General features: G+C 40.4%; 1 protein-coding gene across 1 annotated transcript in view; it reads left to right on the top strand.

Moving 5' to 3' along the window:
- The window catches only part of LOC126419060 (periodic tryptophan protein 1 homolog), a 54531-nt gene extending 28392 nt beyond the window's left edge, over nucleotides 1-26139 (top strand). The window contains exons 6-11 of the mRNA XM_050086139.1: nucleotides 9366-9540; nucleotides 10575-10733; nucleotides 12925-13033; nucleotides 14526-14616; nucleotides 17669-17902; nucleotides 25698-26139. Coding sequence (XP_049942096.1) covers nucleotides 9366-9540; nucleotides 10575-10733; nucleotides 12925-13033; nucleotides 14526-14616; nucleotides 17669-17902; nucleotides 25698-26026 — 1097 coding nt within the window. The 3' untranslated portion in view covers nucleotides 26027-26139. The remainder of the gene's footprint in view (nucleotides 1-9365; nucleotides 9541-10574; nucleotides 10734-12924; nucleotides 13034-14525; nucleotides 14617-17668; nucleotides 17903-25697) is intronic.
- Nucleotides 26140-27271: the final 1132 nt, after the last annotated feature.

Below are 27271 nucleotides of genomic sequence, written 5' to 3'. Positions count from 1 at the left end.
CCGAAACGGATGTCATCGGACGTCCACCCCGAACAAATTCAACGAACAATATAGAACAAAATGAGATAAAAAAAAATCATCTCCTGCCCAGTCACAGGCGCTGCTCTTTTGTGAAAATTTGGTTGACATTCCCATGACTGTCACTTTCCACAAGAGTCTCAATATGGTTCAGGGTGTCATCTTTCACCCTGATCTTTTACAATCTGGTGATGAGCTGTGGGCCGACGTAGAGCGATGGGGGTGTGCACTTCATCCATCGTGTCCATAGGGGACCAACGGACAACAGAGTTGCTACCAGGCATTCATCTTGGCTTTCAAATGTGATACGTTGCCCGAGAAGATCAAATTAATGGTCTACCAGTTTGACGTGAAGCCCAGTGTTCTTCCTCCTATGTGGTGCTTCAGGTTATGAAGTTCGGACATATGTTTTCCCGTTGCTCCGATACTCCTGCCTGTAGAAATTGTGAAAGTCTGCTGCACGCAAACATTCCTTGTGCCCCTCACACAATGTGTGTAAACTCTAGCGAACTCCACTCTTCCTGGTCCGCAGCTCGTGGTCTCGCAGTTGCGTTCTCGCTTCCCAAACACGGGGTCCCAAGTTCGATTCCCGGCGGGGTCAGGGATTTACACCTGCCTCGAGATGACTGGGTGTTTGTGTTGTCCTCATCATTTCACCATCATACATGAAAGTGGTGAGATTGGACTGAGCAAAGATTGGGAACTTGTACGGGCACTGATAACCACGCAGTTGAGCATCCCAAAAACCAAACATCACCGCCATCATCAACACCCACTCTCCCTGCTCACCAGATTGCTCCATTTTTAAGCTGAGAGGAAACTCCAGGAGTATAAGACTTGGACAGGCTCCCATATCAAGAGGCCAGAAAAAACTAGGAGTGTCTTAATCCCATAATCTTATGCTACAGCTGCAATGTTGTCGCCATCTCTGTCGATAGTGCCTTCCTATATTGTGCCTCATGTAGTGGACCTTCAGAGCTGCCCGCTGATACCCCCTCACTCCGGTGATCGAGGACCCTCTTGGTGCTTCCGCCACGCCTACTTCGGGAGCATTGGCTCCCCACTTACTGAGGACACCCAGCCAGTGGTGCCCAATTCGAGGACACCTTCCTAGTCCTCTGCTTCTAAAGAGGAGGAGGACAAAAAGAAGTCCTCTAAGATGAAGGCCCCCCACAACACCGGACTCTGCCTGTATCCCTTCTATGCCCAGGGTGGAGACACCAGATCTCCCCAGGCAATGTGTCATGGAACGTAAGTCAGTGGAACGCCTGATGTCTCAACTGGCAGCATCACGTGACCCTATGTCATAACCCCCCCACCTGTCACTTCATGCCCCCACAGTATTCTGTAAGTCTGATCTTCCAGTGGAATTGTAATGGATTTTTCCACCAACTGGCTGAGCTACTGTAGCTTTTAAGCGTTTACCCTGCTTTCTGTAATGCCATCCAAGAAACATGGTTTCCAGCAACTTGAACCCCTACCCTTGGTTATTTTAAGAATCAAACTGACTATGAGAGAGTATCGGATCGAGTTAGTATGTATGTCCTGGACTCTGTATACAGTGACCCTGTGCCTCTTAATACACATTTAGAGGCTGTGGCAGTTCAGGTAAGGGTACATCATGATTTTACCATCTGTAATGTGTATTTCCCTCCCAGTGAAGTCGTGTCCCAGGATGTAATGTCTGCATTACTCTCTCAGCTCCCCCTATTTCCTAGTCTTGGGTGACTTCTTCGATGCCCGTAACTATTTGTGGGGTGGCATATGATCACTGGCTGTGGTAAAGACATTGAAACTTTACTGGCATGGCTCAATCTTTACATCTTCAACTCTGATGCCCGCACACACTCATTGTGGCACACAGATTGTACTCGGCCATTGATCTTTCCTTTTGCAGCCCTGGTCATCTGCATCTATCCAGTTGAGGGCCCACAATGACCTGTATGGTAGTGATCCCTTCCCAATCTTCCTATGCATCCCTCAGCTTTGCTCCCCTAAACGCCCGCCTTGACGGATTCTCCGTAATGCTGACTGGGATGATTCCCCTCTGCTGTCGTCCTTAATACCCCACTACAAAGCAGTATCGATGCAGATGTGCAGCATACAATGGGAGCCATTCTTCCAGCAACCAACCAAGCCGTCCCGTCTTCCTCGGGATACCTCTATTGGAAGATGGTACCTTGGTGGATACCAGAGATCACTGCAGCCATTTGAGATCGTAGGCGGGCTCTCCAATGCCATAAGCAGCCCCCTTCACTGGAGCACCTCATTGCCTTTAAACGGTTCCATGTCTACATCCACAACTTAATAAAACGACAAAAGCAAGAGTCCTAGAAATGATATGTTTCCACCATTTTATCACTTACCCCTCTGCCAAAGGCATGGGGAAAGATCAGACACCTCTACGGATTCCAGTCCCCGGCGGGTGTACCAAGTGTTTTCTTGCATGGTGCCATTTGTGCTGATCCAGATGCTGTTGCCGAACATTTTGCTGAGCATTATGCTCGCACATGTGCGTCTGAGAGCAGATGGAACAAATGGGCTTATCTTTTACTACCTGCCACCTGGAGTCATGTAATGCTCCTTTCAGTGAACAGGAACTCTCCATTGTCCTAATCCATTGCCCTGATTCCATCCCCAGGTTAGACTGCATCCACAATCAAATGCTGAAAAAATTCGACTCAGTGGATTGTCAGCATCGCATCATTGCCCTCATTAATTGGAACTGGAAGGATAAGGACTTCCCTTCTCAGTGCTGAGGAAGCGCAATAGTTCCAATACTGAAACCGGGTAGGAACCCTGTAGAGATGAACAGTTATCACCCAATCAGCTTTACCGATATCCTCTGTAAGTTGCTTGAACACATAGTAAGCAAGTGGTTGCATTGACTCCTTGAGCCTCGGGGTTATTTGGTTGCATCACAGGGCAGTTTTTGCAAAAGCCACTCCACTGCTGATAATTTGGTTTACTTGGAGTTCACCATCTGGACGGCCTTTGCATGTCATCAGCCATCATTGCTGTCTTTTACAATGTACAGAAGGCTTATGACATGACATGGTATCACCACGTCCTTACTACATTACGTGAGTGGGGTCTCTGGGGCCAACTCCCAGTTTTTGTCAAGAATTTCCTGTCACACCATACGTTCCAGGTTTGAGTAGCTGCTTCACTGAGTACTCCCCATATACAAGAGAACGAGGTCCTGCAGGGCTTTGTACTGAGCGTCCTCTTTCTGGTGGCCATCAGTAGTCTAGCAGCGGCTGTGGGGTCTTCGGTACCACCCTCCATATATGCCAATGATTTTTGGCTTTTATTATTGTTCCTCTAGTATGGGTTTTGCTGAGTGTTGCCTAAGGGGCACCATACGAAAGGTGCAGTCACGGGATCGCAACCACGGCTTTTGCTTTTCAGCCACTTATGTCGCCATACCGAGAACTTTACCTAGACAATCAATTACTTCTTGTAGCTGAGATGCACTGCTGTTTGGGACTGATCTTCGATTCCCGGCTGACATGGCTTACCCACCTTCGCCAGCGTAAGCAAAAGTGCAGGTGACTCCTCAGTACGCTTCACTGCCTCGGTAACATTAACTGGGGTGCAGATTGCTCTACCATTTTGTTGCTCTACAAAGTTGTGATTTTGTCCCATTTGATTATGGGAGTCTTGCTATAGTTCAGCACCTCTCTCATCATTGTGGATACTCTACCCCATTGTGGGGTCAAACTTGTGACAGGAGCCTTCCAATCTAGCTCTGTGAACAGCCTACTATGCAAGGCTGGAGACTGTCCATTACCTATCAGGTGCCAACAACAGCTGCTATGCAGATTTGTAGCTTCCTTGAATATCCCAACTACAGTGTCCTTTTACCTGGAAGAGAGCTCCAGCTCCCACAACAGCGACCCAGAACTGTGTTTACAATTGCTGCACGTCTCCATTGTCTCTGTTCTGAACTGCAATTTCCTCCACTGTCGCCTGTGGTCAGGAAAACATCGCGTCTGCCCCGATCGCTTGTGCCCTGGCTTTGGATTTGTCTTAAGTGTTGTTTGGTCCAAAAGATTCCATTGACACCAAAATTTTTTGCTGCCTGTACTTGGCTTTCCTTGAGACTCATCTGGGTTCGGAAGTGGTATTCACCGATAACTCAACAGTCAATGGAGGAACAGGCTTTGCATGCACACATGCATGGTGTAGTGAACTTCACTCTCTGACAAACGGCTGCAATTTCTCCACGACTGAATTGATAGCAACGGTCCTACGACACTGCCCTGCGGCACACCTGAAATCACTCTTACTTCGGAAGACTTCTCTCCATTGAGAATGACATGTTGCATTCTGTTATCTAGGAACTCTTCAATCCAATCACACAATTGGTCTGATAGTCCATATGCTCTTACTTTGTTCATTAAATGACTGTGGCGAACTGTATCGAACGCCTTGCGGAAGTCAAGAAACACGGCATCTACCTGTGAACCCGTGTCAATGGCCCTCTGAGTCTCGTGGACGAATAGCATGAGCTGGATTTCACACAACCGTCTTTTTCGAAACCTACAGAGTAGATTTCTAGTCTCCAGAAAGGTCATTATACTCGAACATTATACGTGTTCCAAAATTCTACAACTGATCAACGTTAGAGATATAGGTCTGTAGTTCTGCACATCTGTTCGACGTCCCTTCTTGAAAATGGGGATGACCTGTGCCCTTTTCCAATCCTTTGGAACACTATGCTCTTCTAGAGACCTACGATACACCGCTGCAAGAAGAAAGTTTCGAGAGTCAAGCAGTATATTGCTCCCTCTTACGTATATCTCGCAGAGAGACCATGAGGATAAAATCAGAGAGATTAGAGCCCACACAGAAGCATACTGACAATCCTTCTTTCCACGAACAATACGAGACTGGAGTAGAAGGGAGAACCGATAGAGGTACTCAAGGTACCCTCCGCCACACACCGTCAGGTGGCGTGCGGAGTATGGATGTAGATGTGGATGTCCATTAAACTAGCCCTTAGCTATGTTCGTTCCTACACTGTCAAGAGTATTCTAATCTTTTGTTACTCCCTTGGCAGTCTTCAGGCTATAGACCAGTGCTACTCATCTCACCCACCGGTTACTTCTATCTGAGATCTTGTGTTTTAGGTGGGTGGCTAGTCGTTTTCATTTGGACCTCTAGTCATGTTGGGATTTCAGGCAATGAAAGAGCTGACCAGTTGGCCAAGCTGGTTACCAGGATGCTGATTCTGGAAATGGACCTTCAGTCGTTTATATTCCATAGATTGCCGGAAATCTGGAACTAAGAATGGTCTGTCCTTATCTCCCCAAACAAACTGGGGACAATAAAGGAGACCATGACCACACAGCAATCTTCCTTGTGTGCTTCTCACAGGGAACCCACCATTCTCTGCTGACTCTGCATTGGCCACACTTGGCTGACCCATGGCCACATTCTCCAACATGAGAATCCCCCCTCACTGCAGATGTGGGGCCCGCCTGATGGTGGCCCACTTATTCATAGACTGCCCTCATTTGGCTGCTTTGAGGCGGAATCTTAATCATCCTGACACGCTACCTCTGATGCTAGCAGACGATGCCAAAGCGCCATCTCATGTTATGTTTCACCTGCGAAGATTGTTTCTATTCATCCCTGTAACACATTCTGGCCTCATTGACTGCCTGAGGGCTCAATGGGGCACCCCTCTCCTGCTAGCTGCTACAAATTTGATTTCCACAAACATCTATTTTTCTCAAAACTTCGTGTCAGTGCTTTGGGACCTTATAGATCATCACTAGGAATGTTAAAAAGTAGAAACTCTTGCTGTGGACTCCACATGCAATGTGCTGGAAAGCACATCTGCAAGCCACAGACTCAATCATTTGTGAGCAGACGAGCTTTTGGTGCCTAGCTGATCTGAGCTGTTCTGGCTTCTAACACCATACACTCACGTGAGTCAATTGAATTCACTCCTGTGTGGCCAAAGATTCCTTTGTGCCACCAGTCCCTGTTCCCACAATTGGCAAGCAGAAATCTTCTGTCTGTAGATTAAGTTGTTTGCAGACACATTTTAACTGCTTCTTGAATAACAGAACCCCAGTAGATGGATGCAGACGAGATGTTGGTTACTCCATAACTCATGCTATGTCACATGTCTAGACTGTGGTCAACAGCAGCAGATTTTCCTGGCTGACCTGGTCTCATATGAACCCAATGTTCATTGCACCTCTTTTTGACAGTACAACGTGTGTGGCCAATGTATAATTTCTCACAATGACATGGAATCTTGTATATTTTTGGTTTTCTTGCACTGATGCCATCTTTTACAGAACCCAGCATCACTTGCAATCATGCCCAAGGACACAAGAAACATTTTATTCTGTGTTCTTGAACCTTCTGATCTTGAAAAACACACTACCAGCATAAGGCAGAAAAATCCCTCACTACTTTTTATTCAACAACCAATATTTCGAACAAACTGACGGTGTTGTTGTGGGTAGGTCTCTGTCTCCCATTATAGCTCACCTTTTTGTAAAAGACTTAAAGAATAAATCGCATCAATCAGTTGTTGTGAAACACACCACTTTTTGAAGATGTATAGATAATGCCTTTGCAGTACGGCTGCATGTGGTCGCAACACTTCAGTTAGTTTTGGAACATCCTCGCTCTCTATCTCAGCATTTTTTCCAGTTTGGAAGTGAAGAAAATTGAGTCTCTTTTATGAATGTCATGGTTTATAGAAAAAAAGATGGCTGCGGGGTTGATTTTATGTTTTGTAAACCAACACACATTGGCCTGTTTCAGTGAACTGACGCCAATTCCAACATAGCAGTATATTACCAACATTTGTTTATAGAGAATGAGATATTTCAGATTCTGAGAGCTTATCAGAAGATCTCCGCCATCTGTTCTTCAGAACAAGTACTTTGAGAAGCAGATTCCCCATGCTTTTCGATCGGCACTCATTGAAATTCATGAGCAGTCAGAGAGTATGTAGAACTCAACTTAGGGTGATTTTCTTGCTTTAGAGCTGGCCAGTGTGGCTGAGCGGTTCTAGGCGCTTCAGTCTGGAACCACGCGATCGCTACGGTCGTAGGTTCGAATCCTGCCACGGGCATAGATGTGTGTGATGTCCTTAGGTTAGTTAGGTTGAAGTAGTTCTAAGCTCTAGGGGAATGATGTCGTCAGATATTAAGTCCCATAGTTCTCGGAGCCATTTGAACCATTCTTGCTTTAGATGGTGATGAGCCCTTCATTGAGTTGGGGCTCTTCGAAAAACACTGTACAAAATTTGTCTCGGGGTGATTTTCTTGCTTTAGATCGTAATGTGTTCTTCAAGGGGTGGGGGTTCTTCGAAAAACACTGAACAGAATTTGTCTCCCACCCTTCAGCACAATTGCAAACAGTGCTGAGTTCTGTAAAAGATGACCTCTTTTTAAGCAGATCAGGAATATGTAAGATCTCGTGTCTTGAAAATCATTCATGGCCAGCCATGTCAAGTTCTACATAAGCAAGTGGGAGGTGTAATTTACTAGATACATTTTTTCTTCAATTGCAAAGCCCCTCTATGCCTATAGTGCAACTGTCACTTGGAAGCGACAACACTGAGCTCGCATTTGGGAGGATGACATATGAGCTAGTACTCCGTCTCCAATGACCTCAACATCGACAGGACGTTAAACCATGAGCTTTCTTCCTGATACTGCCACCACTGCTTTCCCCATCCATGCCTTGACCTCCATGAACTGCCATCATGCGTGAATCTGACTATAGTGCACAGTGCAACCTCAGTTGGACTATCATTGAAGAGGAATCAACTGAGGTCACTTTGAAAGAACTTCCTAGCTTCATGTGTTCTGGAAAGGATGCACTGTATATAAAGCAGTATGACCAGACTGAGATTTGAACTAACCCTTGAGAGAGGACAATAGAAGGAAGGGTAGATTTTAGTGTGCCATCAAGATTGTTAGATATGCAAGTAGGTAGGTGTGTGTGTGTGTGTGTGTGTGTGTGTGTGTGTGTGTGTGTGTGTGTGTGTCCATTCCTATAACACTCAAGGAAAAACTGTCCTTTATTATCATTAGAGCGGCCAGTGGCTCAGAAAGGCATTCAGTGCTACAACAAAAATTTGTGATTGCTTGCACAATAGCATAAAATATAAATCTAAAATAATTTCTCCTGGACAGCTCCTTCTATTCATGGATGAATTTCTGTTTAAAAATTGATAGTCTGTAAAATATATATTTTTTAAGTGTAGCAACGTGAGTAGGACAAAAAGAGTCTTCATTAGTGTTATCACTAATCATCTGTCATGTATACCTGTAAAATGACTCATTCCACATCATTTTGATAAAAAAATCATTCAGTAATCTACGGAACTTATAACTAGCTACCTACTTCGTCCAAGATTCTGCTGATATCAGATTAGTGGGACACTACTCCCACTTCACATTAGGCATGCCTTAACTCCAAGTTTGATGTATCATAAAAGTCCTGAACAGTCCAAAGGTACAATTCAGTCTCTCTCATGTAACTGTTGAAGAGTCTCCGCCTTGGTCTGATGCTCAATGTTGCTGGTGCTGTTCTCAGCAGAAGATTCATTCAGACATGCATTGTTTCCTTTACTGCAACTAGGTTCACTGTGGGGTGATGAACTTGTTGAACAACCACCATGAACTCTGAACTGTGAACTGCCAGCTAAGCTGTGGAGTGCAACTTTACTAAGTAGTGCAGAGTCATAAAGTGTCTCTGTGAAACACTGTTCCAGTCGTGCACCTGCGGCCAGAGTGGACTAAACAACATGGATTGTGGTGTGGGGCACACTCCAGTAGCTCTAGAGTAGAGTAACTGCAACCATGGCTGAAACTTCGATTTCATTCAGTAAAATTAAATTTTTGCCATATCCAGAAAACTTTTATGTTAATTTTGAGGAATTTTCACATTGGTTGAATAATTTTTCCCTGGTTTCATCTTTCTCTTTTGAATTCTGAGGCATACATTTACCCGACGCATTAATTTAAAATGTAATGTGCATAATCTAATCCCCTAACTTCAATTACCAATTCCATGAATTCTCTTCACACTGGGTTCAGAAGGATTTTTCAGCCTCCCTTCTGCTGCCTTTTTCATACCTGCTTTGCTCGGAGCTGCTCAAAGAAGACCCCTAGGTTATATTTAAGGAGTCATTCTCTTTAGCTGCTCACTATTCGTATTAGCTATGTCCCAAATCCTACTGCTCTACTGACTGGTTTGTGGGGCTGTACTGACAGGCTTTTGGGTTTTGTATATCTGTATGTGGTTTGCTGTCTATTTTTCAGTGGATCGCAGACACATAATTGGCTTCTTGCTTACTTTCGCAGGTAACTTGTGTGCTGTTGGCAGCATGTCTCCCATAATTGATGTTTGGGACCTTGATATTATTGACAGTCTGGAGCCAGCATTTAGATTGGGCAATAAAGCTAAGAAGAAAAAAGGAATTAAGCGACATGGTCATAGAGATGCAGTACTTGACATAACATGGAATACACACCTTCCGTAAGACTGCACCTGATGTTTTAAATTTTTTAGTGGTAGTATGCAAATTTCTTGAAGTACCCCTGCTATCAAAAAGTATGTGTGCACGCATGTTCTCGCGCATGCACTCACTTGCTCACTTACATAGTGGTACGAAAATTGATGCTACTAGTAGCTCACAGGTATGTTGCAAGGTGATGAGACAAACTGAAGAGATGAAAAGTGAACATTTTGAGGAGGAAGAATTGTAGGGAGAAGGGATTGGGCAATGAGAGTAGAGATGGAATGACCATAATGTAATGAGAGATTGCTACATTTCCAAGAATTTTATTATATGTCGCACTCACTGACCAGGAACAGAATTACACTGAAAACAGTTCTTTTCTTCTCATATTATTCTGAGACTCTAAGGCATGCCATACTGGGGAAGGTACTATTAATATTAAAATGATGTACTTGGTTAGTGATTTATGAAGTAGTCTAGAATCTAGGGGCAGAATTGAAAATAAGCAGATTGTAAGGGCAGAGGATGGAGGAAAACAAATGTTGTATCTGGAGTGCAGGCTTTACACAAGGCACACCAAGTAGTGTTGTATGGTAGAAAGTAAACGTACAGTTGAATACCATTATGATATAAGCATTTCTCTGTAGTTTGCTGAGTATTAACATGTGGACAAGTGCCTTTGGGAAGACAACACAGGGAAGTTTGTATTTGTGTGACATCAGATGGAATTTTACATCATAACTTAAATGTTGTTCTTGCTGCCACAATGTGTTAATTTTTTATTAAATATACTGTGCTAAATATAATGTACAAATAGACAGTATTCATATTATACTCTAACATAATGTTATGTTTCAAGCAAGCAACAAAAAACCACACCTTGGTCATAAGGCTAGGCAGTCAGTGTGCAGTTACTTGTTATACATTTATAATTAATATACAGTCCTTATCGAACAAGTTACATCATTATAGGAATACTTCATTACGTTATTTTTTCTCATGTTAGTTTAAACCTATGGTATGTTCCAATTCAAACCTTGTATGTTTACAGGCACATTTTAGCAAGTGGTTCAGTGGATCAGACTGTACTGTTATGGGATCTGGACAACGGCAAGGCAGCTACGACACTTACTCAGTTCTGTGAGAAGGTAACAAGTGTGAAATGGCATCCTTTTGAGTCTCAGCTGCTTCTTACTGGATGTTGTGACAAGTAAGTGTGATAATACAAATTACAAATATCACACCAGGAACAACAAAATTATATGAACACTCACTCTCTCTCTCTCTCTCTCTCTCTCTCTCTCTCTCTTTCTTTCTTACACACACACACACACACACAATCACTCACTCTCTCTCTCTGTTCTTCTTACCAATGCAACTGTTCCATCATGTTACATATAGATCAGTTTTTTTAGATGAATAAGAAATACATTATTGAGGCTTTATAGAAATGTGCTTGCTACAAACTATTAATAATCATGAAAACATATGCACAACATAGTGGACTGTATAACCCTGTTGCTCTTATTTCGCATAGAGTATTCAGTATTGACAGTAAAGTAAGTTTTCGTAGAGAAATGAAAGTATAATTCAGGAATGTGATAGAAAATTCTAATGTTGTTGATTTATTCAGTTCTTTAGACTGTCAGAGGGGTATGTTGTAATGAAACTGAACAACATGATGTAGCAGTGAGATACTGATCATGCTTTTGGGAGGATAGTGTTTCAAATTCCCAGAAAACAGTACAGATTCAAGCTTTCTGTGGTTTCCCCAAATCAGTAAAGCAAATGCTGAAATAGCTTCTTTGAAAAGGACGTGGTTGCTCGTTACCCAGGGATAGTTTCAATGAAAAGGGCATGGTTGCTTGTTCGCCATCTCTAATGATCATGGTGTTGAAAGTACAGTAAATCCCGCTTTTATTTTCCTGGAAGTAACATTTTCCCATCGTTCACCACATTTTTTTATCACTCCCATCAAATTTCTTATGCCAAATGGTAATTTACACCTGATATTGCTTTAACATATTTATAATTTTCATGCAATTTACGCTTTATGAAAAAATGTTTGTGCAGAAAAAACTTATGTAATTGACATAAAATGATGCTGACATGGCATTGGCTGTCAAGTAGTGTTTATAAACATTACATGGTTAAATTGCTTGGCACCAGGGTGCTCCACTCAGTGGATCTGTGACGGTAAATTGTTAAATGTTGGCTCAATTCATGCCATATCTCCTGCCTCTGCCAAGCCCCACTCGGCATGGAGGCTGATGGGATTAACTAAGTTCGTTTGATTAATAATGTCATGATCAATCGCAACCATTTCCATACCGCTGCACATGTGTAGTTTCATGTCTTTTGCGATCTGTATTTAGCGTGTTTCGTCCTTTGGCCACTTGTAGCGCTAGTTGACACCTTTGCCAACTTTGCATTGCTCTGCCCCCCCCTCCCCCTGGCACAGCACCAGTTATGTATTTTTTCATGCTTAGCAAGACATGTTTTGAGATAAAACAGTCTCCATGCAATATTTATGCATGTATTTTGTGATGTTTCATAAACAAACAGTGTGATTGATAGTTTGCTTATGTATGGTTTTCTACTTAATTGACAAGGCTCAGTACCTGATAATCTCAAAAAGCCAACTACAGTGCAAGAGACACAAACGGCACATATGCAAACACCACACAAAATACTTATGTAAATATTTACACTTGACAATGAGAAAAAGTTTTTGAAACGTGTCGTGCTAAGCATGAACCACTCTCTTGTGCTTGCACGCGCGTGCGCGCGCGCGCCCACACACACACACACACACACACACACACACACACACACACACACACACAAAATCCCCGTTCCCCACTCTCCTCTCTAGTATCTCTTTCCTCGCACATCACTCCTGCCTCCAAACCATGTTCTCTCTCTTCCACAACACCTTTCTTGCCCCATTTGGTTAGTGGACTTCACTATTTTGTTTTGTCTTCTCTAACGGCCTGCTATGATATTGTGATGTGGAGATTTAAATTTGTACCAGGAGTGCAGACCTGTACTCACAAACAAACAAAATTAGGTACATAACTTTTTTGAGGTGAAAATAAAAATCTTGCCAGCTCTAATGACCTTGATGCCGGCGGGATGTTAAACCTAATCTTCCTTCTTTCCTTTCTTCATTTCTTTAAACCTTTGACTACCCTTCCTATGGTCAATGCATCAGATGATTCTGTTGCAACAATCTTGTTGTTTTTAACAGTAAACAAAGTGCACAAAATCATCGGACATAGTGATCTTCTTGATAGATCAGATAGCTAGATAATCTAATTAAGCATATATAGTTCCAGTTTACTATATTTTACCAGTGATTACAGTTGTTCATCGCATTGTGTTGCTTTTCTTTTCTTTAGACTGGCAAGAGTTTATGACTGTCGAATTGACGATTGTTTCAAAGCTTGGGAACTTGAAGGAGAAGTTGAGAGAGTATTATGGAACCACTTCAACCCATTTCAGTTTCTGGTAAGTCTTGTACTAATTGTATGCAAGGTGAGGAAAACAGTACTCATTGCAAGTTAGATACGAAAGAGTGAAGGCATGTAAATCTTGAAATATTTCACTCACTTCATAAATCATACAGATTTCATGTAACACCTTGTTTCTCCTTTTCATCTCAGAATACATAAAAATTGCCATCACTAATGTTCAGTTACTTCATACTTTCAAGTCCTTCCCTTAGACACATATCTCTGAGCCAAATCCAGACCACAGCCAGTCTTCTAACTCTGCCTTTATGCAAGTAACTGTGTGTGCCAGCTCTGCATAAACAATTATCTCCTGCACCTGTGACCTTTTCATGTCAAACGTTGCCTCTCCTGGCATCACTGATCTTTAACTTCCTACCTCCTTCTTTATAAATGTGGTGGAATCTATCCTTATGTAAAGTTATTGCTCAAATAATTTCGATGTGGCTGTGGGTACTTGTATGACACCCTTATGTATGCACCTGTTTTGACCACTAGAAAGAATCCTATCTATACAGTCTTAAAATGCTCATATGTTTCAGATTCATTAATGGCATTTTTATTATTTGAATCTATATAGAAGACATTCCTAGAACCCTTACCACATATCAGTTTACCCTGTCCAGAAGGCCAGTTTTGATGTCAGCTTCTAGGTGTCGTACAGGTCCATGTAAACCTCTGTCCATGTATATTGAACTTCTTGCCAAAATTTTCTGGCGTGATATTTCTGCTCTGTCTGATGCACAAAAACATCATATGTACCCTACATCTTTCACATCACTAATAAACAGGGAGTCTTTATAATACAAGAGACCATTTCAGACTGCTCTACTATGTCCTCTATTAACACTTCATGTTCCATTTACCATGCCTTAGTACAAAGAAGGAAACTTCTTCCCTGCATCTTTCTAGACCCTCAACTATGATATTTTACTACCCACCCAAATTGCATGATAATCATTGCTCACGTCATTTGTGTCATAAGTCATACCCTTGTAAAGGACCTAAAGGCGCCTGACAGTCCGATGTACCCAAACACCAACTCAATTGCAGTGAGCAGCATCTTTTAATCTCATCAGAGGTGAGGCTATCAACCATACTGTTTGCAACTCAGCTCCAACATCAGTATTGCATAATCATGGATTGCTGTTGTGAAACTATGGCAAGGTTTAACTTGACTGCCCAGCTGCGGAGTTGCCCATTTCCCCAGACTGCTTTTCTTCTATTTTGTCCCCAAATTTCTATACAGCAGACCACCACTGCAACCACCCTACCCCCATGTGCATAAAAACCACATCTTCCACTTCCTGCTTTTACCTGAAAGACAAGTGATGATGGGCTATCCACTTAATTTTTGTTCATATTATTTCCACCTTGGTGGCCTGTTACTTTTGCTAACGTCCATAATTAACTTTCTTTCATACTTTTGGTGTTTTCTGTATTAAAGAACAATATGAATGCAGTTTTAATAACTAAATGTTATTGTACAGGCAGGAACAGAAAGTGGAACAGTATATTGTGTTGACTGTCGTAATGAGAAACCGATTTGGCAGCTGGCTGCACACCATGGAGAAGTTGCAGGTAATTGCTAGTGCTGCTGTGCCATAACCTATTCCTTTAACTTTAATTGTTGATTAGTATCAGTTGACTCCAGAGAAAACTTGCTTTGTATTTGATTATATAAAGAAATAAAGAAGACAACTTTCTTCGCGTGTTGAACAACAAGAAATCAATAAATAATGCTGGGACAGAATTAAATTAGTGTATTTCTAAGAACTCTTTATTCTGCCAGAGCAACTAAATTGAAAGGGGGCGGGCGTATTTCATCATTTCTGACATCATGTTGAATGAAATGTTAAACTACCTTTAAAGGAAGACTCTGGTGCTTATGCAGTACTGAGGACGACATGAGAACTATGTATGTTTTTGTACGTACGAGGTGTTATCAAAAAGTAACAGGAATTTTTTAATACTGAGGGTTTTATGCACCTGATTTTCATTTATTTATTTATCAATATTATGAAAAGGAAAGTTGCCACTCACCATTTAGCGGAAATGCTGACTCACAGTCACAACATAAAGACTGTCACAAATAAAGCTTTTGGCCTGTAAGGTGTTCATCAAAAATAGAGGTGCGCGCGCGCGCCCACACACACACACACACACACACACACACACACACACACACACAGGAGACTGCAGTGTCAGGCAACTGTAGCCACACTGAAAGTAGCAGCACCAGTCCATGATGGAAGTGACAGCTGGGTGAAGATAAGGAGGATGCGGCAGGTAGGGATAGCAGGTAGGGGTGGCGGGCAGTGCTCCCGGGCAGCATGCAGGGATGAGGTAGAGAGAGGGTAGGGCAGTTATGAGTAGTCGGGAGGCTATACAGAGGGCAGGGGAGAGGTGGGGAGGTGGCGGGGGTATCAGAAAAGGAGAGAAGTGAAGAGACTGGGTGTGATGGTGGAATGGGGCCTGTAGAATGCTTGAATGGGAACAGGAAGGCTGGATGGGTGAGAACAATGACTAACGAAAATTGAGGCCAGTTGGCCTACAGGAACATAGTATATATTGCACGGCAAATTCCCACCTGCGCAGTTCAGAAAAGCTGGTGTTGGTGGGAAGGATCCGTATGGCACGTGCTGTGAAGCAGTCATTGAAATGAAGGATGCCGTATTTGGCTGTGTGCTCAGCAACATGGTGATCAACTTGTTTCTTGACCATAGTTTGTCGGTGGCCATTCATGTGGACAGACAGCTTGTTGGTTTCATGCACACATGTAATGCAGCACAGTGGTTGCAATGTAGCTTGTAGATCACATGACTGGTTTCGCAGGTGGCCCTGCCTTTAATGTTTGTGACCAGACTGGGGTAGGTGGCGGTGGGAAGATGTATGTGACAGGTCTTGCGTCTAGGTCTCCTTACCTCCACCCAGCCACCACTCCCATCATGCACTGGTGCTGCTGCTCGCAGTGTAGCTCTGGTTGCCTGAGGATGCAGTCTCGTGTGTGTGTGTGTGTGTGTGTGTGTGTGTGTGTGTGTGTGTGTGTGTGTGTGTTTGATTGATAAATGCCTCACGGACCGAAAGCTCTGTGTGTAACAATCTTGTAGTTGTGCCTATCTGTAACTCAGCATCTCCGCTAGATGGTTAATGGCAACTTTCGTTTTCATAATATTGTTGCAGTCCATCCTGCATTTTCCATTGTGTGATTTATTTATTTTTGTATTTTATCTTGTTGGTACAGACGTTCCTGATGTACGTTCATGTTTACAGTTGTTTTGAATATTTAGTTTATTGTTGACGATTGAGAAGCTTTTTCATGCTTTCGAGTGCTCGGTGAATTTTTACTTTCAGAAAAATGGAGCAAAGAATGTGTTTGAAAAATTGAATAAAGTGCAGCACTACATTTGAAAAATTGATTGTGGCTTTTGTTGAATCTACTAGGAGGAAGACATGAGTTTGCAAGTGGTATAAATGTTTCAAAAAGGGTCAAGAAGACAATGAAGATGACAACTGGCTTGGAAGCCCTTGCACATCAATTACTGATGATGTGGAAGTAGTAAAGGAAATGGTTCTGGAAAGTTGCCATCAGAGCTGTTGCTGATGATCTTGGCGAAACCCTTGGCTCATGCTAAGTAATTTGTTCGGGTGTTTTGGGCATGAAACATGTAGCAGCAAAGTTTTTTCAAAAATTGTTGAATTTTACCAAAAACGATGTTGCACACACATTGCCCAAGAATTGCTAAATGAAGTTGACAACAGTCCATAACTTCTAAAGAAGGTTATGACAAGTGAAGAAACATTGGCATATGGGTACGGTGTCAAAACCAAGGCCCAATTTTCTCAGCGGAAACTGTCTGAAATGCCAAGACCGAAAATAGTTCGACAAGTTCAGTCATGTGAAGATTCTTCTAACCGATTTCTTCGATTACAATGGGATAGTGCATATTGGGCCCTGCCTTATGATCATATGGCTGATAAGTAATACTACCTGGAAGTTATGTGTCATTTGCATGAAGCAATGTGAGGAAAACAACCAGAATTGTGACAAGACCACTCGTGGAAATTGCATCACAATAATCTTTCACCTCACACCTTAATACTTGCTCATGATTTTTTGATAAAAACAAATCCATTATGTTGCCCTAGTCACCATATTTGCCAGACAGTCCCCTGCAACTTCTTTCTGTTCCCAGTGCTGAAGAGAACATGAAACGATGTCGTTTTGCCACCATTGATGAGATAAAACCAGAATCACTGAAGGAGATGAACACCTTAACAAAAAGTGAGTTCCAGAAGTGCTTCCAAGAGTGTGAAAAGCACTGGCCAAGTGTGTTATATCTGAGGGAGCTTACTTTGAAGGGGACAAAGTTGATGTTAATGAATAAATAAAGATTCTTTAAGAAAAACAAAAATTACCATCACATTTTGATCACACCTTGTATGTTTCATTTGTTCCATATCTAATGTAAAAACCAGTGTAATATGTCTGTTCATCATTAGCTTTTCCAAGCAAATTTCTATTTTATTTGAAATTGCTAGATTTATGTCTCATATCAAATCACTATATTATTTATTTATTTGTACAATTTTGTGCCATTTCATTGGGTTTTTCTTGCATGTTTTATTACAGGACTGTCTCTGAGCTGTTCCTGCCCTGGCCTCCTTGTTACAGCAGGCAGTGACAAGAAAGTGTGTGTGTGGGACATTTCAGAAGACACGCCTGTACATGTTGCTGAGAAAACGTACAATATGGGGGCTATCCAGTGTCTAGATGCTTGTCCTGATGCCCCATTTCTTTTCTGTGTTGGCGGTGAAAAGAGTGATTGTAATTTCCGTGTTCTTGATCTCATGCAATATTCTACTGGTAAGTGTGCACTGTTTCTCAGTACCATCAGTGTAGCGGAATACAATGTAAGTAAGTAGTGTTAATATATCAAAAGTAGTTTTGGGTCAGGAAAGACAAGTTAAATTGCCATTGCCTTAAACAATATTCTTTAAACATTTGTAATTACAGCTGTTCTATTTTCAGCTACACTCCAAATTCATGCACACTTTTATCTGATAAGCCGATTGAATTACTGTGTGTGTGTGTGTGTGTGTGTGTGTGTGTGTGTGTGAAAGAGAGAGAGAGAGAGTGAGTTCGGAACCCAAATATCTGCCCTACAAAGCAGGCCACTGCAACTCTCAAAAGTTCTTGAGAAAATTGACTTAAGTTTTCTGATCATCTTTAATGCCTTAGAGCAGTGGTTTCCCACTTTTTTGTAACATGACCCATTATTTTTCTGGAAACATTTTCATGACTCAGTATATACATATGTATGCTCTGTCACTACGCAGTAGTTAACAATAATATAAAAATTATATATAATATGAACCTGAACTCAGTATTGTACAAAAAAATGCTTTGCTGAGCAATAACTTGGAAAATGGTGAAGGGAACATAATTAAAGGAAAAAATAAAACAATATCGTGGCCCATTAGAATTTTATTTCATGCAGACTATACGGAGAACTTAATGAGATTTGTGGTATTGTTTAGTCTTGGTGTTAATGCCACTTTCTATATCTGGATTGAAGCTTGTTGGTTTTAGTCGTAAATTGTTTGCTGCGTGAAGTTTGTTTCTATACTTGAAACAAAAAAACATTTACATAAGTAAGTAGTTGTGAATTCCATTAGTTCCTTCAAAGCTATATTTGTAAGCACTCAATACTCTCCCTTTAATTTGATCCAAATGGGATTAAGCTTAATTCTTGAAGTAAAGTTTTCAAAGAAGAATCACATGATAGTTCTATCAGGGAATCTTCCACAGGTGCCGAAAGTTTTAACTTTCTAAGGTTGTCCTCTTCAGACGCATTTCTTATCCATAGTAGTTCATCAGGAATCGTTGGAAAGTAATGCCTACAACAAGAAATCAGTATTAACTCTTTCGGGACGGAGCGCATTTCCCCAAGGCAGAGCAATTTGGCGGTGCTGTGCAGGTTCCATATCCCTTAGGTTTTTTTTCATCGCTTACAAAATCTACAGTTTTTGACTTATTGGTGTAAATTTTTTTAAAATAAAGCTTAAAACACGATCTTTACTGGCATACAATTTTCATTATTCCATATCAGGCACTTTTTGACTTGGCAGTGGTGTTAAAACAGAAAAAAATGATATATATATGAAGCAACCATTGGTTGTGAGAGCTTGAATTTTGTGTGTATATTTATTTATTATTATTATTATTATTATTATTATTATTATTATTTTTTTAGTTGAGAGGTGATGCATTGAATTAGACATATTAAAATTAGTTGTATCTTATTCTTTAAAATTTTAGCTTTAAAACGACATATGAAGTACAATTTTATCTTTTATGGGACGTCCTTGGGAAGAAAAATAAAAAGTCCATTTGGAGGGATGACAAATTTGATCTATGTCAATAAACTACAAAATTTCATAAAATTTGCTTAAAACAAATTCACATCGCCCTTTTTTAGTTTTGACAGCTTTTTTCCCTTTACCTGCAAGTAAAAAAAATGGTAAAATTTGTGTAGTCCTATTTTGCAAAATATTTAGTAAAATAAGCTAATTACGTTGACTGGTAAACCTTTTCGGTTTGCCATTATTGTCCCGATTAGATGAATTTTTTTCTTTCTTTGGTTCCTCCACCAACTGTAAGCTTGTATAATATCTGTCAGTGTACATATGCCTCCCCTGAGCCAGGCAATCTTGCTGTAGTCAAACAAACAAATGAAGGACAATTCGGGTCATAAAGGGAAGTTCAGAGCGCACCAAGGACTCTGTCGTAGGAGACCCATAGTACGGCTCAAATGTTGAAATGTATCCTGTTTCGGAATTGGCCGGGACGTAGACTCGTAGGCCCCACTTCTTCGGTTTCTGAGGATTATAGCACTTGAACGCAGTTCTTCCCTTGAAACAGGCGGTAGGCTCATCCACTGCAATTTTTTTCCTGGAGAAAAGTGCTCTCGACACTTGCTGTCAATGAAATCGGCAACATTCTTCACTTTTTGGGCTTGAGTAGCTAACTTTGATGAGCCCTGAGAAGCCAGAGGACAAATGTGAAAAGCCCAGATGCAAAAATTGGTCAAATTACTTCTGGAAAAAAGTCCGGCTTTGTTGTCCAATTAGTAGAAAAGTAGGCTTTTATGTCACTTTTTTCATTCATTGCCATGTTGAGAATGGTACCCAAAAAAGATTTTATTTCCATCAAAGTCACATCATGCCAGCGTTTCCACTGCGAACAGGGTTTCAGAGGGCTCATTTTTTCAATCTTATCACGGGCGTATCGGTTTGTCTTGGCCACAGTGTCATTCAAACATTCATCAGAAAAATATAGTTGGAAGAAATCTAGGAAACTCCTACAATTTGTCACTGCTTCAGAAATTTTTTCTCTTTGTGGCACAAAATCGATGTCATTAGGAAGCTCCCCTTTTCCTGTAATAACTGTCCATACACCACTGCCCCGATGAGCACAACTATTCGTGCCACCGCCGTCATTCAAATCACCACCATCCTCTTAATTTTCTTCAACGACGTTTTCCTCATTTTCTTCTTCATTTCCCTTTTCATCTTCCTCTTCAATATCTTTTTCATCATCATCATCATCATCAATACTTCCTGACCACTCACTCTCACCATCAGCTTCATCTATATTCCACTCTTCATTACTGTTATTCAGCAAACTCTCAGTGTCCGTATTAGATAAACGAGCCATAATTATGTAGCTCCTAACACGAAAATCACCACTTCATTCAGAAGACAATAAATCACTGAAGTGCAAACATAAACACGACTGCAGGTGTCACACGAGCTCCCTAGCAACAGTGCGACCAATTAGCAGAGTGCTGAGGGGAAGACTGGGAGGAGAAGGGTTGAGCATGCGCCGATCACCCGCGCTCTGCGTGTAGTTCACGTTTTTCCCAACAGAATGTGCCCCGTCCCGTGTCGATAATCCAAGCCAGTCCTTAGATACAGCACTGGGTGTGTAACATGATAATCGGGCCATGTATACGGGCCTCGCATCACATGGCGACTGCCACATATACGGGCCTCGCGTCCTGAAAGGGTTAAGTAACACTCTTGAATAAGCAAACAACTATCAGTGGCGTTAATGTGAAACTATCTGATTCTTTTCTGTTCGCTATGTGGGAGCGACCCAACTATCATTTTGAAAATGGAGGTGGTTGAACTTAATTGTACTTTTCTGTATTGGGTGAAAAACAATAACAGGAAAATTAGGAACATGTTTAATAAGGAATACTTCAAATTTAAATGATTTCTAGTAAAATTATTTCAGAATAAGTACCGGAAACTATAGGCCAGTGCTTAAAGATGTTCCTTCATGGCAGCTGCTGTTTCCTCATTAATTTTCATTCCACATGTTTCTAACAAATCGTTGAGGTGTGGGAATGCATCAAAACAGCTCTTTTTCACTTTACTGCCCCATCTTTCAAGTTTTTTTAATAGTTGGTTCTATTTTATCTTGGACATAGAACTTGTGGACATCCTTCCCTTGCAGCGATAAATTGAGGCTATTAAGAGCACTGAATATGTCACCCAAATATGAAAGACGTATTAGCCAGTTTTCCTCATTTAACATGTCCAAGAAACTGCTCACAGATTTTGCATCACTTTTGTGTTCCAACAGGCTGATTCTCAGCTCATCTTGAAGCTCAAATAATCTTGATAGCACATTCCCTCCTGATAACCAGCTACTTCACAGTGAAGGAGAATTGTTTTGTGTTCACTGCCCATCTCATCATCAATCTTGAATTTTGAGGTCTAGATTTAAAGAAATTCACAATTTTCACTGCATCATTAATGATTTTCTTTAGGCTTTCAGGCAGACCCCTATGCACAAGAGCCTATCTGTGCAGGCTACAGTGAGTCCACTGAACAGAAGAGGCAAGTGCCCTAACTTTGGCAATAAAATCTGAGTAAACGTGACATAGACCATCAATCATCAGTGCAACACATTTTGTCCACTCTATTTCATTTTTTACCATAAAACCATCAAGGCATTTAAAAAAATTCTTCCCCTATTGTTGTCATTGGCAAACATTTACAAAAGAGCATTTCTTCTTCTATACTCCCATTAAATTCAAACGTAACAGAAGCTAAAAGAACAGACTCGTCAGTTATATCTGTGCTTTCATCAAGCTGAAGTGAAAAGTAGTCACTTTGCTTGAAAACTGTGATCATGGACTGTTTTACAAATTCTGACATTTCATTGCTCCTTCTCTTTACCGTTGTGTTTGATAGGGGTATTTCGTCAGTTAGTCTTGTGTGCATTTCACTAAATAAAGCATCAGATATCATTTTGGCCACTGGTAAAATAATATCCTCTCCTATGATGAGAGCTGCCCCTATTCTGGCTATCAATAATGACAGTCGATATGAAGCAATTGTAACTTGCTTATTTTGTTCTTCAGAAGTCGAGTTTGTCATCACTGATTTTGATTTTAAAAATTCTCGTTTTTTGTTTTGGAAAAATTTATTGACTTACTTACGTATTCTGGATGTTTCTTTGATAAATGGCTTTTCAGTCTTGAGGGTTTGATACTCTCGTTAGTAAGTACTTCAAAGCTCACAACACACTGAGGAAGCATCTCTTGATGTGTGCGAGAAAATACAAATCCATATTTCAAATAACCATCATTGTATTTACGAAAGCAAAATTTTGCCTTCTTCTGGAAGGAGTTCAGCCCACTAACACAGGCACCTTTAGGTGTATTGCATTATGCACTGGTACGGGGTGTGGAAGATCCGTCGTAATTACTTGAAGTCTGTCTTTAACAGAACGATCCCATTTTAATCCACGCATCCATAGTGAAATAAAATGAAACAAGTGGCCACAATAAACACGCATGCACACACTATACCAACAAACAAAGCACGCACTCACAGTCATGAGTCACATTGTTGTAAGTGGAAGGGAAAGTGGTGTTGCATTATCACAATTACCAATGAGTCCTGTGCCTGCCCTGTTCTCGTTTCGCCCAGAGCAGTTATTAAGCCGCTACAGTTTATCGCTTAGAATGATATGATTTTGTATATAACTGTTCAGATTATAAAACTTTCCTCTTGAAATAAGATTTCATGTTTTCAGTTGGTAAGATATTTTACTTCAGTATTTTAAAAATCGTCTGGCGACCCACCTGAATAGGTCTCGCAACTGCGAAGTAGAATGTTTACCAGCCATGTGTGCATGGAGTTCAATTCACGACTGATACATATTTTTAAACAAAGAAATGTGTTCTGTGAGCATTTCCATGAAGCCTAAAATATATAAAGATGAAAAAATAATTCATTATGTTTTTTTATTCAAACAATCTTTATTAACAGTGTTTTATAAACTACAGTTATATAAAAATTTATATTTGCAATGAAACCATATTTTTGAGTGCAGTTTATAATTAGAAACAAGAAGACGTGCTCTCCTTGTCAAATAAGTGTACATGGATTTGGACTGTAGTCATTTTTGATAAAAATGGCTATTATGTACATATTAATTAGCATATATTTGATGAATTTTATATTGAAGTGGTGTAGGTATTCAAACTAAATAGAAAAAGACAAGAAAAATAGTGACAAAAATGAGACTTAATCCAGTGATCCCCATACTTCACTAAAACACTCACAGAACATGCATCTTTGTTTAAAAATTTGCATTGGACTGGAATCAAACACAAAGCGTCAACATGGCAGGCGAGCATTTTACCGCAGGGCCATAAGACTCGTTGGAAGACTGAGCTGGTTACCATTACATTGAGCTGTAGTTTGTGTATTAAGGATGCTTGGGAAAACTTCAACTTTCTCGGGACTCCTTCTAGAGTTGCACCGAACTGCTTCGACTGATGGATATTTCGGTTTTGAACTTCACTTATCATAAATATAAAAAATACAAAAATATGGTTGTCATGTGGGTCTCTTTGTGTGTGGTGAATGAGGGAGAAGTATCTCAATTTTTATGTTGCTGGTATAATGTGGAAGGGGAGGGGGGGGGGGGGCTCTAGGTAAGTTCTTTCTCATGTTATGTTCTCCCCTGTTTTATTCCAGTTAAATAGCGAAAGATTGTAGAATCAGTAGTTAAACACAAAGATGAATAGATTGAAGTGTAAAAGTGTCTTACCTGAGAAGGTAGAAAGGAAAGGAGAATTGAAGTATTTGCCAATAAATTTGTTCAGGTATTTGGATCATGTGGGAGGCTGGACAGGATATAAACTGGTATAGCAATGTAACAAAATTTGGTTTCTTAATTTTGCAAGCAATGGCAAGCACAGCTGACAATAAGTTGAAATAACTGGATGTAGGAGTGTAGTGTAGATGTTGTTAGACAAGAAGCAGAAGAAATGAGGACATAAAATAACAAATAGGATAACAAGAAGATTCAGCCCCTCAGAAAATCAGAAGGGGGGGGGTGTCTATTTTTTCTTTTTTTTGGGGGGGGGGGGGGGAATCAAGAGTAAACTTTTAAAATGGAATTAGGACTTAGTGTGATGGCAGGTACGAAATGAAGAAAACAGGGACCTAAGAAAGAAATAGACAGAAAATATTAGGTAACTGAAACTGAAAGCAATTTCTGTAACATCACATTCCCAGAGTGTTATTTCTGCTTAAACCCGCCTCCTCATGTAGTCAGGGGGTCTTGTAATTACCATTGTATCATTGACAACTGCCCTTGTGTGTGGGGTTAGGCCATCCCCCACTGTCAGATAAAATATCCACACTTGCAGATGCTACAAATATAATGGGAATCATTATGGGTCCTGCTTCAGTAGAAATACATAAGATATATGGAGGTAGAATAACTGGATTATATAACAGAATATGGGGTAACAGTTACCTCCTCTAGGCTGAACTGATTTATATTCACCATTGTTTTTCCAATTACATTGATTTGTCTTAAGACTACGTCAAGTAGTGCCTTTACAGCCAATTAATGTTTCCATCTCCCTTGAAGGAAAGAAAATTCCAACCTCAAGTCATTAAAGGCTGTGTGGAACACCTGTAAAAATGAACAGTTGTCAACAGTATTATTATACAGCGTGTCTCATGAGGAATGGTCAATATTTCAGGGATATGACAGGAATGACCACCCAAAATAAAAAAAAAAGCGTGGTACACATGGGCTATAAAATCCTTTTCTTGAGATCTATGAGGACTTGTCCAGTACAAAAATGTTTCACTGTGCTCAAACTCTTAAGGAGTGCATTTTAGAGCCCATGACTTTTTTGCTCCGAATGGGCATTCCTGTCATTCCTGAATAATGACCATTTCTCCTGGTCACCCTGTGTTCTATATCCTCTAATTGTCGTAGAGAGTGCTTAGTAAAGCAGATACATCGAGACAGGTATAGATCATTGAACCAACCACTTATGTTGCTGATGTCCATTTGTACAGTTACTCTTTCGGTAGTATGCCACATGACTTAGGCATTGGTGAAATGTTTACTGAAGAAGTGTTACCCCTGTGCTATGAATGAGATACACGAAGAATGTGTGTAAGTTTGTAATAAAACATGCACCTGTATTTTAAAGTATTAACATAAGCATATTCGTGCAAATAACAAAAACCTCTTAGTATTAAGTAATGATTTGGTGCATATTAATCATATGAAGCATTATATATCAGTCGGTCTCATTTGTGTGTTTTAGTGGAAAAGAGATTTTCTTCAAGACCTTTGCTGCAAGCTGTTCCAGAAAAGGAATCTGACAGTACTGAGGCCAAAACTGAAACTGAAGAAGGCTCAGTTGGAAAGAAATCATCTTCAGGAACATTATTCTCATCTGTGTCAAATAAGGCATCCAAAAGTATGTTTTCCAAAAGTGAAACTGAAGAAACTATGGATGTCTCGGAGACACCAGTAACTGCATTAGCTGCTCTTTCTCTAGATAACACCACAGCATGGGAGAAACCTTCAACGAGTTATAAACCTGGAAGTGCCAAGAAAAAGGGTTTGAAATCTAAGAAAAGAAAGAGATAGCAGCTGTAGACAGTTACCTGTGTGCTTGTTTTGTACAGTGTCCTGTTATATTGTAGCCCCTAAAGCTACAGTCGTGCTTGTAATTTATTAATAAATAACTTTGTTAAAATTAATGTAATGTAAGTTATTCATACATTAATACTCCCTTCAAAACTTAATAACTATTCATCCTTAAGACTTCAAGATACTTTAAGGTTTTAACTTCAATAGAGGCTACTGTTGGTTCTTCTGTCTACCATAATATCACCTACCAAATTGTGTTGTGGTAGTATTTATTATATATTTCAGATAAGCTGTGCAAATGCCATTATGTTTTATTAAAATAGTCTTATATTCTTCACAAAATCTAGTAATTCCTATCTCAACTATCTGCTCATTGTCATTATAGTTTTGTTTTCTGCATCATGTGTCTTGTGGAGCAGTGATCCTGATATGTATTTCTAAAACTACTTTCTAATGTTTCCCATCATTCACTTTTTCCCGATGAAGAAATTTCGTAAATGTTCTCAAACACAGTGTGTCCAGCATTGCCACAAGTTTCCCCAAGTGAAATTCCCTGATATCCAGACAAGTTTTAGCATTTTTCCGTGAAAAATTTTGAGATCTCAATGGTTAGAAAACGCACAAGTTGACAAAAAAAAGTAAGTACTTCTGTATTTATCAATGTGTGAGCAAAGTACTAACATCAACATCCTTTGTAATAAACTGTTTTTAGACAGAAGAAGCAAGTCAAATGGTATATATGTTTCATTAAGACCACTGATATTATTTTATTTCAATAAAACAAAACATATGTGGTGGCAAAAATACGCATTTTGTAGGAGTTACAAGATAGATTTAAAATACCTTCACTGTTTTCAGAAATAACCTCAGAAAAATGTAGGCCTCTTGAAAGAAATGTGTAAGGCAGGGAAGCGTGTAAACCAACACTGTAGGTGACTGCCAATAAAATATTGGTTCTACTATGTTCAGTGTTGTCCATTATTACCCACTATTATGTCTATTATTTTACAGGTATTGTGTGGTTTTTCTTTCAAGAAATACACAAGTGCATAGCGTACAAACTGCCAATGACCACCACAATTTTCTTCTTCTCATCATCCATACTTTTTAATATATAAACTACTCTCGAAGTGCCAAAATGTACTAGAATAAATAAAATGTCCATAAAATGCTGCACTGTACACTGTACTTGCAGTGAGACAGTCACAGTTTCTGAAAGGTCTCTGGCCTGCCAAGGAGCAC

The sequence above is a fragment of the Schistocerca serialis genome, chromosome 9 (assembly GCF_023864345.2).
Source record: "Schistocerca serialis cubense isolate TAMUIC-IGC-003099 chromosome 9, iqSchSeri2.2, whole genome shotgun sequence".
In the NCBI taxonomy this organism is placed as follows: domain Eukaryota; kingdom Metazoa; phylum Arthropoda; class Insecta; order Orthoptera; family Acrididae; genus Schistocerca; species Schistocerca serialis.
This window is presented reverse-complemented; position numbering and strand designations above follow the sequence as displayed.